Source organism: Thunnus albacares, chromosome 17 (genome assembly GCF_914725855.1).
Source record: "Thunnus albacares chromosome 17, fThuAlb1.1, whole genome shotgun sequence".
NCBI classification, from domain to species: Eukaryota; Metazoa; Chordata; class Actinopteri; order Scombriformes; family Scombridae; genus Thunnus; species Thunnus albacares.
In genome coordinates, this window is record NC_058122.1 from 5,848,453 (window position 1) to 5,864,439 (window position 15,987).

The window sequence follows — 15,987 nt, forward strand, 5'->3', positions numbered from 1 at the left end:
GCTGCTTCGTTGTTAATCTTTAATAGTTCTGTCCTTGAGAATTAACCCAGATGAACACACATTTAGGGCACCATCCCCTCAAACACACACACACACAGTGATTCCCTATCTCTTGTTCCACTTCCGCTTCCACTTCCACTTTCTGACAATCGTTCATCACCATCCTCATCTTTTCTTAATTTCCCTCTCTGTTCTTTTTTCCCTTTTCCAACATCTTCTCCCATCTATTCATCTCCAAAGTCACCAGATTTCACCCCAGGTTACAAAACAGGATGATCCAGTTAAGAAAAGAAAAGACAGTATCAAGTGGAGAAATGGAAGAGATTGAGGATGACACAAAAATGATAAAATGGAAGTGTGGAAGCAATTGTGTGAAAAACAAAAATCGGGAGGAGAGAGGAAGGGGAGGACAGGGTGGCAAGGAGATGGGGAGTAAAAGGAGGAGAAGGGAGGTTGAGGAGCATCAGGAAGGAGGGAAACGACAGGGAGACTCTAGCAAACTTGGCGGTGAGCGATGGCTGAGGGGGTAATTTGATGAAACATTTATGTCGCAGTGCTTGCTGGGAGGTTTGACTGGTGGTCACAGCCGGTGCAATGTATGTGTATGTTATTGCGTTAGTGTGTGTGTGTGTGAATATGTAATTTGGTGATGGGGCTCGCAACAAGAAAAAAGCAAAGCAAATCACACAAATAGGCTATTATTCCCACGGATTAACTCAGATTATTGCAGCACTCACACAGCAACTGCCACAGTGTACATGTATAGAGTTGAGTATGAAAGTATGAAAATGCTATCTCTCAGTGTAATAAGCATATATGTCCAACATGTGACATGCCAGAGCTATTCTCATTCCGTCTGTCTCTCAACAGTAGTTGCATAAATTTGAGTGAGTGAACTCATTCACCTCTCCATCCACCCGTCTATGATATAATATCACCATGTGCACAATGACAGTGCTTTCTTCCTCGCTTTCTACTCTTCCTCCCATTCAGCCAAGCTCTGTGCTGCAATCTGCAGTGCTGTCTGTCACTGAGTAGTCAAACTCTGTCCCCTGCTGACTGCATCACATAACTGCACAAATGATAAGGATGTGTGTCTTTATACAGTCAAGAGCTGGGTGCTACAGGTGAAAAACATTCCCTCCGGATGTCTATTTTCTTGGTTACTAAGGTTAAGGTTTTGAATTAATAAAATCTGAACGCATTTGATCACAGTTGTAATATTGAAACTGGGTGGAACTGAAGGTTACCACGGTGCCAGCAGTCATAGTGGGTACACCGGATTGCTTTTAAATGTATTGAAATGTATATTGAGGCAATTACAGGTGGATTACGTACAATAGGGGTGATAATGAAGATGATAATACATAAAGGTGCAGGTGTTTGTTAGGCTGGTGATCAAGTGGCCCAACAGTTAGTTCACATTTTTTCAAACTTGCTCTCTTCTCTCTTCTCGTTTCCTGTGCTCAGACACAGCATACAGTATAATAAGCAATGACTTTTCATGGCCAAAGTCAAAAAAATATTTTCCTGCATTATGATGCAGGCTGATACATGTGTTGTATTCTATTGAAGACATAGTTACTTAGTTTGCTAATTCTGTTATGAAAATATTATTTTCATTAAAGGTTACCATAAATTTAGCCAGAGATCTGCTGATTTTCTCATTCCTTGATCTTTGTATGAGTCTGGTAAAAATCACAGTGAAGTAACAAATCTACCCTGAGTCAGGATTTGGGCTTACAGAGAAATGTGACAGTTTGGTCCTATAAGCATAACATGGAACAATCTCAATGTCTTTCATCCATCCATTTTCAGCTGCTTATCTGGGACTAGGTCACTGTGGCATCAGACTGAGTAAGGAAACCCAGACATCCTTCACCCCCACAACACCCTCCTTCCCTCCCTTCCTGTTGGATCCCAAGGCCTTCCCAGGCCAGAGGAGATATGTAGTCCTTCCAGTGTGTTCTGTGTCTGCCCCAGGGTCTCATATCAGTTGGACATGCCTGGAACTCCTTCACTTGGGGCAGCCACGCTTCACATTTGGCTTCAAACTGTCCCAGTGCCTGCTGGGTCACAGTGCGTTGAAGCCAACAGAACCACATCATCTGCAAAAAGCAGAGAAGCAATCCCGAGGTCCCCAAACCGGACACTCTCCTCCCACTGGCTTCACCTTGAGATTCTGTTCATGAAAATCACAAACAGAATCTGTGACAAGGGACGACCCTGGTCCAATGCCCACTGAGAACGAGTCTGACTTACTGCCGAGAATGTGGACACAACTCTCACTGCGGTTATATAAGGACCGAATGTCTCACAGCAATGGCCCCAGTAACCCATACTCCCGCAGCACCACCCACAAGGTGCCCTGAGGGACACGGTCCTAAACCTTCTCCAAGTCCACAAAGCACATGTAAACTGGATGTGCGAACTCCTATGACCCCTCAAGTATCCTTGCATGGGTGAAGAGCTGATCCACTGTTCCATACTCAGGACAGAATCCACATTGTTCCTCCTGAATCCAAGGTTTGACAATTGGCTTTATTAATACAATAAATCAAATATGTTATATATCAGTTATAAGCCAGTAATAAGAATAACTTGTAAGTAGCTATTTAATTTCTCAGGAAGGCCACTCCAATGCAGCAAAATCCATTTATTAGCAACTTCTTGCCTGATTAGAGCTCTTCTCAGGGCTTAATTGACATCTCCCTCTCTCCTGTTGCAGACATTAGGGAGGAGCAATTTACTTTAATTTAATGTCATCATTACTACTGGTACATAGAGTTTTGTGACATCATGTAACTCCCAGCTTAGCTCACACAGCCTCAATCTGACTAGAGGTCTAATCAGCCAGAGTAATTGAAATCACCTGTGTATGTGTAAGGTCGTTAACATTTACAACTGTGGACGATAATGGATCATAGATAATGTAAGATATGCAGGAGTAGTCTTGACTCTATAATTTTGTTTATGTACATTTGTGTTTATGTCTGTTTGTGCATGTTTCTGACTGTTAATCCTTGTGAAAGGAAAAACCTTTATATTCACTTCAGATGTATAATAAATCATCAATAAGACAATAACAATAAAATAACTAAAACAACAGTACAGTGTCTAAATTACCTGAGACCGTAACTTGATGACGATGAGAATTGTCATTGCACCTTTTCAGAAGTTGTAGTGCTGAGGAGAGACACAGGGACAGTTTTGAATATATAATTTTGTTAATTTACATAAGTGTTTATGTCTCTTTTTGTCTTAGTCGTTGAAATAATCTGGCACAATAGAGTGTCTTTAGAGAAACCTACACCTCCCTCCTTTTGAGAAAATAATCGACAGATAAATCGATAATGAAAATAATCATTAGTAGCTAGTGTTATGTTGTTATGTCTTTAACTGTATTTCTTACCAGTCAACTCGTAACTGCAGACATCTTGAATTATTATTTGTACTGGTTATATAGTGATTGCAACTATTTAAAATGCACGTGTAGACATTTATGAGGAGTGAAATGAAAGCTGACATATGTTGAAAGCGCTTGCCATACTCGCGTTCTACGGCACGAGATCTCGCAGCTTTCCGCGAAGCTTTTTTCGCAGCAGCACCAACTTGTCACCAAAGATGGCGATTTGCTGAGTGCTCATGGATACACACATTTCTCGGCTAGTTGTTATCTTACCCGAAACGCAAACTTTAAAAACAAATTAACTGCTTAGCAAGCAACTATTTTTCCCTCTGAAGCACACCCGAAACAGCCACCGCTACCATGCAGATCACGCTAAAAACACTGCAGCAGCAGACTATTCAAGTCGAGATAGACCCCGAACAAACGGTGAGTAACAGTTAGCTATAAGCTATCAGCTAACTTTAGCTACTAGCTGCGGGAACTATGTCTCAACTTTGCGTGTAGACCCTATAGCTTCACTTGATATTGACAATTAAAGACAAATGTATGTAGATTTGGCAAAAAGAGTGCCCATCAACAGCACGCGTTTCCAGGTTAGCACCCCACTTATTAGCAAACGTTAGCTAGTTAGCTCGCCGAGCTGCCCGTTAACAAAGTCATTGCGACGGCATGACAGACGAGTTTCTCGTCGTTTCAAGTTTGTGTCGTGGTTACTTTGCTTTTATTGCTTTTCAATAATGTCCTACGTGAAGTTGAATTAAATGCGGGAAACAGTGGGATGAGGGCAAAGCTGGCCACTACGCTATTATTGCTAATGCTAATGCTTATGACACTGCTAATTACGATTAGCTTTATTGGCAACGAGCCTGGCTAAGTGAACATGAGTTAGCACTTCACTAACGTTACTTGTTATCGGCACTATATTCCCGCTATGTAATACTGCTAAATTCAAACTTGAATCTTACAGTAACTTAAGCATTGTCCGCGTGTGTGATACACTAAAATGAATGAAGCCAGTACTAATGCACACCTCTGAATCAGCTTTATTGGCCAAGTATGTTTACGCATACAAGGAATTTGACTCCGGTCCAGTGGTTCCAAATGTACTGACACAGAATAACAACACAACAATTTCCAGAAATATACACAAGGAATATCTATATACAGGTGAAACCATTTCTGTGAACTGTAAACAGGATAAAAATAGTGCAAAGAGAGACAAAGAGATACAAATAGCACAAAGAGTGCAAAGAGATACAAATAGTGCAGAGTCTGAGTCTTACAAGTCAGCTATGATGCTTCCTGGCTTGTAAGTTAATGACATTGTCAATGGTCCATCTAGATAGTCGTTTTTTTCAAGGCTCATATGACTTGACAAGGTCAGAGATCAAAGAGGAAGATTGTCATCTAACACAGAGTAGGGATGTTCATGCTTTGAAATAAATGCGTTTAGGAATCCGTTAGGATGTGCTTGTATGTTGCTGGTAATGGAGTCTGTTCCTCTCTTCTTTATCAGGTGAAGGCCTTGAAAGAGAAGATAGAAGCAGAGAGAGGAAAAGACAACTTTCCAGTATCTGGGCAGAAGCTGATATATGCAGGAAAAATCCTGCAAGATGACACACCAATTAAGGACTACAAAATTGATGAGAAGAATTTTGTTGTAGTGATGGTGTCCAAGGTGAGATCTTATTGTAATTCTTAAAGGTGACGTTAAGTTTTATATGATGAAGTTATAAATGTTATAGTACTTTTCAGACAGTTTCACTATTAAGTTGTTAGTCTAACAGCACCTCCTCTTGAACTGACTAAAGGCTAAGCCCGCAGCGGCCGCCTCACCTCCTGTCTCAGAAGCACCCAAGCCCCCTGTACAGGACTCTGGCTCCACGTCAACAGCTGTCCAGGCCACAACCCCAGCTTCAGTCCCAGCCCCAACCCCAGCAGCTGTCCCCATTCCCCCCGAGGAGGCCAAAGAGGAGCCAAGTGCCGCAGCCACAGAACCACAACAACCAGCCAGGTAGAAGCTGTCGATCATATAGAATTATATAGTGTTGAATGTTTTTAAAACCATCTTTGTCATGTTAGAAATAGTGGAGAAGCAGTACTGGAAAATATTGTTGGAATCAATATCACAATTTTTTTTTCAGGTATGAATATATATGGTTTGATCCAGAGCATGTCTTTGTGACAGTGATCCCCTTAAAACATTCAAAATTCCACCACAAAATCTATTAATTTTAAATATTCTATTAATGTAGCTGTCATCTCACTAAATTTGAACTATTTGGTCATTTTCTAGATACAAATAAACTGAAGTTCTTATTAAGTAAAATACAGATTATTTACAATATTTTTCAGTGGCACAGTTGAGCCCTGTTAAAACAATTAAGTGTACTTTCTCATCCTATGTTTCATTCATATGGTTTTATAATTTCCCATTATATTATATGTCTAATATCAGTTCTTCTGTAATTTTAATAGGCATTTGTGGCACCCAACATGTGCACAGTTATCATAGGACTGTTTACTTTGCAGAGACTCAATAAACTGGGAGTGTGCAGGTGGCCTTGATCTGTCACCCAGATGTATTTTAATAGAGTAATTGTCCAACATGAGTCTGTCAGTGGCTAGGACTCAAGCCAAGATTGTATCATACCAGCTTTATTTAACAGTGAAGATGGGTACAGTATTTTTAGCTCAACACAGTGACTAAACTGTAATGTAGTATATTATTTATGTACTTTTTAATTCTATTTTCACAGAATCATAGAAGTTTTTTGTAAGTTGATTTTTATTTTTTCATCACTTTTGATTTGTAGCTCCAGTGGTGGGGGCCAGGGCCTGGATGCCTCTTCAGCGCTGGGTAAGTCATGAATACATTTCTGCCAGACTTGTGTCAAATGCAATACAACAGCAGCTGGAGCTGGTGCAGCTCTAACGGTCTCAACGCAGTAGTTTGGGTATTTGCTCACTGTTGATAAATCTAAATAGTAGAAATTCAGACAATTGACTTTTACAATGGAGCCTGTAGATGTAAATCCTAGGCTTTACTTTCTGTGCCAGATATTGTTACTGCTGTTAGTCAGGGACTTTACAGGCTGCAGTGCCATACATAATATCACTCCTATATTTAGGCTGTGACAAAAGCAAGCATCCCTTATTGTGGTGCCACAGAGAGCAAAGGGGCTTCCCGTTAGGGCTACTCATAGATTATGTACATACCAGAGTATGTAGGAGTAGGTGTCATGCTGCTATTTAAGCCTAATTAGTATGTTTGAATGTTATTGTATGTATGACTTTTCTCTTATGTATGCTTTAGAGTCAGACCCTCAGTGGCGACTGAAGGATTAGTCTTGTTGCTATAGATAAATAAATCTTGAAAATGCCGTCCTCCATGAAGGAGCAAGCTACAGTGGCCTCATGGCATGGATTGTAATAGAAAATGTATTTTTAATCTTTCTTTGAAGTTTGTAATGGTTCAAATTTGCTATTTAAGTTCTGTGTTTTGGTACATTTAGATACATCTTACAAGAGGAATAATACAGAAATACATTTCCTGTTGATACATGCTTAAAGTTGTAACTTCTCAAATATTCCAAATATGTCGAGTTAGTAACTTTGCCAACTTTGTGTTGTGTTTTCAGTGACTGGAGCCGAGTACGAGGCGATGCTGACAGAGATCATGTCTATGGGCTATGAAAGGGAGAGAGTGGTGGCGGCGCTACGGGCCAGTTTCAACAACCCCCACAGAGCTGTGGAGTACCTTCTCACTGTGCGTCTCACACATACACTAAAGTTATTCTTACTATTTCAAGAGCACCACTGTTCAAATCAACTAAATGATCTCTGAAGGCCCCTAACTGGCATCAGGAAGGAATACCATATCTCCCTGATTCACTGGCCTCCCTCCACTGATTACCAAACAACTCTAGAATTGATTTTGAGTTGAGTTTTATTTGGATTGGCATTCATATTTCTGTCCCCCTCAGCACATATTCCACAGCCAAACCCCTTTGATCTTCTGCAGAGTCACTCCTCTTTGTTTTATAGTCCCAGGAGTGAAGGCTGTGTTCAAACTGACAACAGTGGAACAAAACTGTCTAAATTTACCAGTCAAATGATCAGCTGTGGTAACGAACTTATTCAGACTTCTGGGGGCTTCTTTGTATGTTGTTAGTTTCAGTTTTAGTCATAGACTTTGGTGGAATTATTCTCTGGCCATCTGTCAGCTGCTGTCAATCAAACAAGACATGCGGATGACCCCCCAGCCTGCTGACACAAAAAGGAGCATTTCAGATATTTCCCCAAAGACCATTTTTCTTCATTTTAATAAAATAAACCTATTAGTAATGTGTTTTTAAAAAAACATATTGTGGATGGTTTAAATGTGGTTTCAGTTGGAGTTCAGGAAATCAGTTTACTGGAAAAACCTGAGTGTAACCCGGTTACTTAAGTGCATGTAAACGCGCTGGTTGAGACCACCATGCAGCCACAGCAGGAGTCTTGACACACACGGCTCGAAAAACAAGAAAACCTGGTTATGTGACATCATCCAGAAAATTCCATGGAGATTACTTTAAAAGTCAAAGACAATTGTGTTTACCTCGTCATCTTGTGAACAATCTCTCTACTACACTAGTGCATTGTTCAGTCTAAGTTGACATCAGACTGTGAGGCACCCTCACTGACAGGTCTTTCCATTGATTTATGTAGTAAATCTAGTCTAGTTGTTGTTTTATAAAAAGTCGTTGAGTCAGCAAATTTGTCATATTGTGGTCATAGACTGTGGTAATCTCCTACATGGAAATACTTCAATATACTAAAAATCTAATTGGAAATAGCTCTTTGCACGTTTTCCATATCATGGTACCTTCACACATCTCACAGAGAGCTCCCCAGCTCAGCTTTGTCTGGTCACCACTTTTACATTCAGTGCAAAAGTCACATTTTGGAAAGGAGATGACTAACCAGGCTGAAGAACATGACGTTAATCAGTGTGAACCACCCTGCGTCTTGATTTAGTTTTAGTGTAATTAATCAATGGTGACACATGCTCCGCTTGATCTGTTCTTCTTAAACTGAAAATACTTTCTGCATCCACGAGTACGTGAGGGTCTGCTGTGGTCCATGTGACATAAATTTAGTGGAGGGTGTACACGTAGACTCTGTGCGTACCTCCAATTTGTTGTGACCACGCGGACAGTCTGCACTGTCTTCCTGTAGACGCCGATCTACTGCGCATGTGTGGAACACATCCTCCACGTGGACTCCAGAAAGCAGTAGAAACAGAACTACTATGTGTCCTCAGCCTGTGTATGTGTTCACTCAAAAGCATATCTATGGCTTTACTTTGCACTTTGAGAGAAATTATCATTATACTAAAGGGTGTTTCGAATATGTTATTCTATCCTCGTTAGGGTAGATTAACCGATACCTTTCGGAAAACTGAGACAAGAGATTCAGCTAAATTGATAAACCACTGTATATCCGGCCCAAACTCTGCACAAAATTCAGAAAAAATCAATACGGCTGTCAAAAACTGATTGTCTTAAAGTCCTCTCTCCATGTCTATCTCTGCACTGTGCCTGTAGCCTCTATGTGTGTGTCCCCTGCTGCCTCGCTACGTTTTCCAATCACACACCTGCTTCAAACCATCCACCACATTCCCACGTTGAAAGACATGTCGGTATCACTGCGTTCACCGCTGCCTGGTGTTTACATTTGCAGTCTTGACAACATGCAGCGGTATTGTAAAACATGCCGGAGGAACCACACATCTTGCAACTAATTTGTGAAGGCGATGTGTGCGCTGACAGAAAAGTTACTGAGAGTCAACATAAAACGAGTAACGCTGGTGTTAGCAGCTGATGTGACTTCAGCACTTGTAGGGTTAAACCAGATGACATGTATACATCTAGTAAATGCATTCAGTTATATTATTATTGCCAAACTTCCATGTGCCTGACAAATATAACGTTTGGGTCTGTTCATCTTGGCAGCATGCAGAGAGTGTGTGTGTGTGTGTGTGAGAGAGAGAGTGATTGACAGTTGTATTGTTGTGTTTTCAGGGTATCCCCAGCAGCCCAGTCCAGGAGACTAATCCCCCGGTGCAGGCCCCTGCATCTGGACCCACAGAAGCCCCATCTCTAGCAGAAGGTGAGACATGCAATTCATTTTGATCTAAATATATATACAGTCTACATGTCTCTCTGTCTCTATGCTGTTTAAATAATAATAATAAACACTAGTAGTGGTGAGATGTGAATTATGCCAATCGCTGGCAGAGAGCCCACATTTATAGGAGTCACAGCCTCAACTAGTATCCATGCATCAGAATGAAGACTGGGAGGTAACTCAGACCATGTGGACTCTACTTCAAGAGCTTCTGCAAGAGACTGTTTGAGAACATTTAAATATGTGAATGCTGCAGGGCCAAGACAAGACACATTTTAGTTAAAATAATCATTACTGCCTCACTTGGCACAGCAATGGCTCATCATATGACTCATTAGTCACTTAATGTTTTTCCACCAGGGGCATGTTTAAATTGCTGTTAGACCTGTAAGATGACCCCAACCTGCATCTGGATTCAAATGTCATCACTCAGAGGAGACTTGTTGTAGCCAGTGGCCTTTCTTTGAGTGGATTTTGTTTGTAGGTCTTCTGAGGGGATTCATGATCACCATGGAGAACTTGTGTATACATTAGGGATGTCAGTTTCAGCTAACTGTGCCTTCGATAGACCGGTTTTTTTTTTTTTTTTTTTTTTTTAAAGAAAATTTGTAATTTGGCTTTCATTTGTGAGAGCTGTCAGCAGTCGGTCAGTGCTAGCTTGTTAGCCCTGGTTAGCTTGACTTTTAGCTCATCCTTCTTCACCTCAAAGTGTTTTCAATGAGTTTAGTCACACTGACTGGCAGCATATTGGTCTCAATCATTCAGCACAGCAACTGCGTGATGGCCTAATAACAAAGTAACACCTACTGTTAAAAAAATGTCTTCTTAATGACATTGAACTATAGATACTGGAGCTGAAATATCAAATTTAACAGAATTTATTTTCTTGTACAAGAAGGAGCGTTTCACAATGCAACACGCAGGATGAGGTTACAAAGAGAAAGGCTCCCAGTGGAGCGCTTAGAACGGTTTTATACTCCATAGGTGGGCGCTACAGTACAGTTCTTTTCTTAATCTATTAAAATACAGACTCATAGATACCGTCATGTCTGTTTTCAGTTCTCCTGTCCAGGACTCATCTTGCCCAACTGACCCCCAGATGACACGTCTCACCGGCATTTTAATTTCTACATCTTCCTCTTACAAATATAATACTGAACTTCCTTTAACCTCAGCTGATACGTCTGCTGATGTTGCAGTACAAAACAGGAACAATTCATCATGATCTAGATAAAATAGTAACACTCATACACAGTGCAATCATAATTTTTATAACACCTACGTTGTTATTACCGATAGACTGTAGGATTAGCATGCTAGGCTAACAGTCCGCCAGCTGTGTGACTTTATATCCGCGCCGTGACGTCTTTCAGAGCACATAAACACCGGAATCACACCTGTCACCTGCCCAGCACAGTGATTTCAAACCAGAGCCACCGCAGCTACACCTTATTTTTAATACAGTCTATGGGCTACACATGGCACAGCTAAGCTAATGATGCTAGCCATGCTAACTAGCTGCTAGCCGCCATGCAGGCTGGTAAAATGGATCGGCCGCGTGTCTTTGTATCTGTGGGTTAGTGCTCCTGTCAGTGTCGGAGCCTCCATGTGAGACGCTTCAGTAGGGAAATGTGTGTCTTTAAAACTTATTTGGGGGCTGCGCTCACTCTCAGTCACACAAGGTACCAACATTAATCTATCGTAAGTAGTTCACTACCCAACCCTAGTATGCAAATGAACCTATAGACTGACATGCGTAACCAATCAAAAGTATTCTCTGCAGTTAACTGTTGACAACTCTAGTATTACTAGTATTTACTATGTAGTGCACAGTAGATTTTACAGTGATGGTGCTACTGGCTGGGATTTAACCCAGTCTGACTGTGGATCTTGAGTTCAGTGTGAAATAGCAGAGGTAGAGTTTGTGCCAAATAATAGATAGGCTCGGCAAAGTATGAATGTATCTGAAATGTCCTGCATAGAATTGATTTAGTTTGCTCTCCTACTAATGGTTATTAATGTTGTGTCACCAGGAGAGAACCCTCTTGCATTCCTGCGGACTCAGCCCCAGTTTCTGCACATGAGACAGGCCATCCAGCAGAACCCTGCTCTGCTACCAGCTCTTCTCCAGCAACTAGGCAGGGAGAACCCTCAACTTTTACAGGTAACACACTCTGTACTCACACACTGCCAGACACTCATGAGACGACCTCACACCATGAGTTTTCCACATCCTAGTGGAGCATCGTCATGCCTTTGTTGTGAAAGTACCTTTCTTCCTGCAGCAAATCAGTCAGCATCAAGAGCTGTTCATCCAGATGTTGAACGAGCCAGTGGGAGAGGGGGGAGATGCGCCAGAGGTTGGAGAGATGGGGGCAGCGGGGGAGGAGGGCGCACCTGTCAACTATATCCAGGTTACACCTCAGGAGAAGGAAGCCATCGAAAGGGTGAGTTGGATGAAGACTAAAGATTGAAAGCGTGTGGTCTTTTTCCTTTTTGGAAACATAAGTTTCAGATGGTGTGGTTTTTAACAGCCTCCTCTCATGTCTCCCTACTCTTTGTTCTCTTTATGTATCCGTCTTAACTCTGAGCAGTTAAAAGCGTTGGGTTTCCCTGAGGCCCTGGTGATCCAGGCCTACTTTGCCTGCGAGAAGAACGAGAACCTGGCAGCCAACTTTCTCCTCAACCAGGGACTGGAAGATGACTGAACAGCAGAGATTACTGCCTTCCTGTTCCTCCCTCCTACCCCTCCCCTCTTCAAAGACTGCACCCCCAATTTACTGTACAGCTACCAACCTCAGCTCAACCCAACAGGAGGGGAGGAGAGGGGAGAGCCAGCAGGAGGGAAGGGCGGGGAGGGGAGGGGGGGGGGGGGGGGGGGGGGCGGTGGGATGGGATAGGGTTGGGGTGGGAAGGGAAGGGAAGATGGGGGTGGGTCGGGATATGGCGGGGGGGGTTACACGCTTATGTACACAAAGTGGAGGTTGCGTGCAGAAAGGTCAGACTTCTTAGATTATTGGTGGTCAGGGTGAAAAAGTGTGGAAGAAAGCAAAAATCCACGTGAATTCCAATGGAATGTGTGGGGATTGTTTAGGGGGGAGATCTATCATTTTGATTTTAGACGCGCTTTGTGGACATTAGGGAGGGGGGAGTGACGGGGCTGAGGGGTCTGCGACGAGAGTGTGTGCTTGTGTCTGTGTGTGTGAGTACATGTCCGCGTGCCTGTGCAGATGGATGCGATACAGTTAAGCTGAAAAAGTAATCAATTTGCATTATCTAAGTTTGTTAATGCTGTAGCTGGATTGTATGGAAGCACATTCTCCTCACTGCACTTCTACAACATTATCAGTGTGTGTAACTGCTTGTGTGTACCTCTGTAAGCCTCTCGTATGTTACGTCCAATAATGAAATTGGCAGAGATGGACTTGACCGTGCTGCCCTTTGTCTGAGATGATGTTGCTGGGGTCTGTTATGGGGGGGGGGGGGAGAAAGAGGGGGGGGAGGGAGGAGGGTGAGGGGATGGGGAACTAAACTGACACATAAGTATCTGGTTATTCTTTTCACTCTGTACCACCTTCATCTGTCCTGCCATGGTGGCCGCACAGATCGCAGCCAATCAGAATCCCTGCAAAACGCTGTGCCTGTCTGTTTAGATTACTTAAGATCTGGTGCTAATCAACACTACCCACGAAAATCTACTGTGCAACTTACAAACATCAGATTTTTTCTTCTACTATCAAGATTTAAACAGCAGCTAAGTTGAAGCAGTTTTACAGTCTCGATGAAATTTGCACAGTGAAACTCTTGTCAATTTTAATTATTAGTAATTAAGGACACAACAAAAAAAGCGACAGAGGGTACATCTGAGTTCTGTAACTGATCCATATTACACAGACGAGTGGGATGACATTACTTTCTTAACTGTTCTTAACTACTTAACCAAAACGATTAAATACCCGCACACTTAAGTTCTTAGGTGTCATTTGCAAATGTGTTTGCAGATAAATGTGTGTACTGCTTGGTGAGGTCTAAACCATCTGCATGTGGTTTTAACAGTGTCACATGTGATCGAGTCAGCAGGATCATAAAACCACGTCTTTTTTTTTTTTTTTCCTTCTTTTTGTCAATTCTTAACAGGTTCCAAAAGGTGCGTTAAGAATAAACAACTTTATACAGTTATGTGGTAACCGCCATGTGACTTTCATATGTCGTACTAACATGCTTGGTATGTCTAGAAAAGCATATTTTTGCTTTCAGATATTCCAAAAAAACTTAAGGGAAAGAACTGTTCGAGACACCCTGAACACAGAGCAGGAATCTCCCGTGGAATAGGGAACCAAATCCATTTATTTCTTTTAGATCAAACATACTGTACCTTATCTTCCCAACTTGGGGCAAATTGTAGTTCAGAAAAATGAAACCGTTTGATTTGATTGAATTTGACTGCTTATAAAACTTAGATTAAGTTCTGAATAAAAGAAAAATGACGCTAAATTAACTTTGTAATTCTTCTTTGGGATTGTCTAATTGTCTAATTTGCCCGGCATTATATGGCCAATACAGCCAGTTATGCTCAAATTAAAAACAAATAATACACAGATAATGGACTCATTATGCATATTGAGGCTCAACTACACACAAAACAGCAGATCAGAAAACCATTCTGTGCATCAAGGATCTAATCTTACTGTATGTGCAGATGGGCTGACTGGCCGCTATGATAACTGCGGGCCTGGTTGTAGCGTGTGAGGTGGGGATGTGCGGCAACTAGTTTGTTTTTGACTGCAGAGGTTCTCAGCTTAATGTGGGTCCATGAACAGACAACAACTGTAAAAGAAAAAAAACAACTCATTCTGTATGTGTGAAGGCAGTTTGTACTGAAAACTGTCCTACAGCATCAACATGATCTTAGACTATGCTGTGCTACATTAAATATCAGCAGTCTTTCAGGCCTTTGACTCTTTGTGCCTTATTAGTATCATCATACATGTCATTCACAGTCTGAATACCCACCTGGTCAATGGAGGCCCACAGCAATGTTTTCCCTGCGGCCCTCTAGTGGGTTAATGTGGTCCTGCTATCCCAGGATGCAATGGATGAAAAGTCAGGGTAAACCATTTGTCTAGCACAGGTTAAACTGACCTGCATGTCTTGACTCTGGGAAGAAACCAACATGATGAGAACATGACAACTCCACATAAAGCCCACAGTTAATAAACTCAAAATACCTGAAAATGTAAGAAGTAAAACTACACAAATAGTTGTATTAGGGAATTCTTCACTTCAAAACTCCAGCCCAACATCAAATCCAGCAAGTAACTGGTTCTCATTGGCTGTGTACTCACTCTCGAAGCCTTCAAGTTACCAGAAATGAATTGTGTCTGGAACAACAATTCATTCCTGCTACCTGGAAAGTTTCCTGTAATTAGAACCCCAAAGGGCCACATAAATTAAGAGTGTTGGCAAAGGTATTAGCAATAAATAAATCAAAATGCAAATTGGATAATGGTTCGCCACTTAGAGTTTTAAAAAAATGGTCTTGTTACAATTAAGATGTATTTCTCCTTGCACAGGTATTCTATCTATATTGTTTGCTCCCAGTTACCCAGTTTAAAGCTCTATTAATTGATTTTCTTGGCCACTTGAGGGCGGCACAAGCTATAAACACAACATTGACATATTATCACCTGATAAAGCTGTGGTGGTGAAGATGTCGGTGAAGTGTTGCTGCTTATTTACACACCCAGCGGACATGGAGCAACACTGACATGGATAAGGAGTGGTGTTCTGCACCAAATGAATGGATGTAAGTATTGTATTTACTCTTTTAGTTGTTTTTACCTCCTGAAAGAAATATTTGCCTCTTTAGCTGCTAAATCTCTATTTTCACTACCTACTCACTATCTTAGTCTACCATTTGGAGCTGGACAAGTAGCATTTATCAGGGCTTTCTTACTGAGAATAGTTGTCTGCTGCAGCTTCAAACTATGCGAATGAGAACAGGGAGACTGAACCAAAACAGTAACATTGCAGGAAGTAAAACCAAAACAATGAGCTGAAAAAAGCTGAAATGTTCTGTCAAGCTGAGGGGAACTGAGCTGAACTGAGTCAACAGTTTCTGCAGATTTGTCATTCGGAGTGATGACTGTTCACGTTACACATAGTCCTTTGACACATTGTGTATATAGAAATATTGATTAGTGCAGCTTTAAATGTGCATTTTCTACCTAAGAACACAGCTGCTACTACATTTCAGAAAAGGAGCTAACCAAAGATCACAATTCAGCTCACAAACTGCATACACATTAAAATAGTATCTAGAGTTTGGACATTGTCTGCCAAAAATGTCTGATAATGATAAAATAGGAAATGCCTGCAAATAACTGTTTGAAAATTGTTTTAATAAT

General features: G+C 41.5%; 1 protein-coding gene across 1 annotated transcript; it reads left to right on the forward strand.

Annotated features, from left to right (window-relative positions):
* The first annotated feature begins 3,587 nt into the window (after positions 1 to 3,587).
* On the forward strand, positions 3,588 to 12,437 carry rad23aa (RAD23 homolog A, nucleotide excision repair protein a). The gene is made up of 9 exons (XM_044331427.1): positions 3,588 to 3,835; positions 4,926 to 5,087; positions 5,221 to 5,423; positions 6,226 to 6,269; positions 7,051 to 7,178; positions 9,475 to 9,562; positions 11,614 to 11,744; positions 11,866 to 12,027; positions 12,175 to 12,437. Exons 1-9 carry the CDS (start codon positions 3,770 to 3,772, stop codon positions 12,286 to 12,288), a joined length of 1,098 nt encoding a protein of 365 aa, XP_044187362.1. The 5' UTR covers positions 3,588 to 3,769; the 3' UTR covers positions 12,289 to 12,437.
* Positions 12,438 to 15,987: the final 3,550 nt, after the last annotated feature.

Coding starts and splice junctions, on each gene's coding strand:
- rad23aa (XM_044331427.1), top strand. CDS start 3,770: ATGCAGATCACGCTAAAAACACTGCAGCAGCAGACTATTCAAGTCGAG. Junction 5,088..5,220: donor TTGTAGTGATGGTGTCCAAG/GTGAGATCTTAT, acceptor AACTGACTAAAG/GCTAAGCCCGCAGCGGCCGC. Junction 5,424..6,225: donor GAACCACAACAACCAGCCAG/GTAGAAGCTGTC, acceptor TTTGATTTGTAG/CTCCAGTGGTGGGGGCCAGG.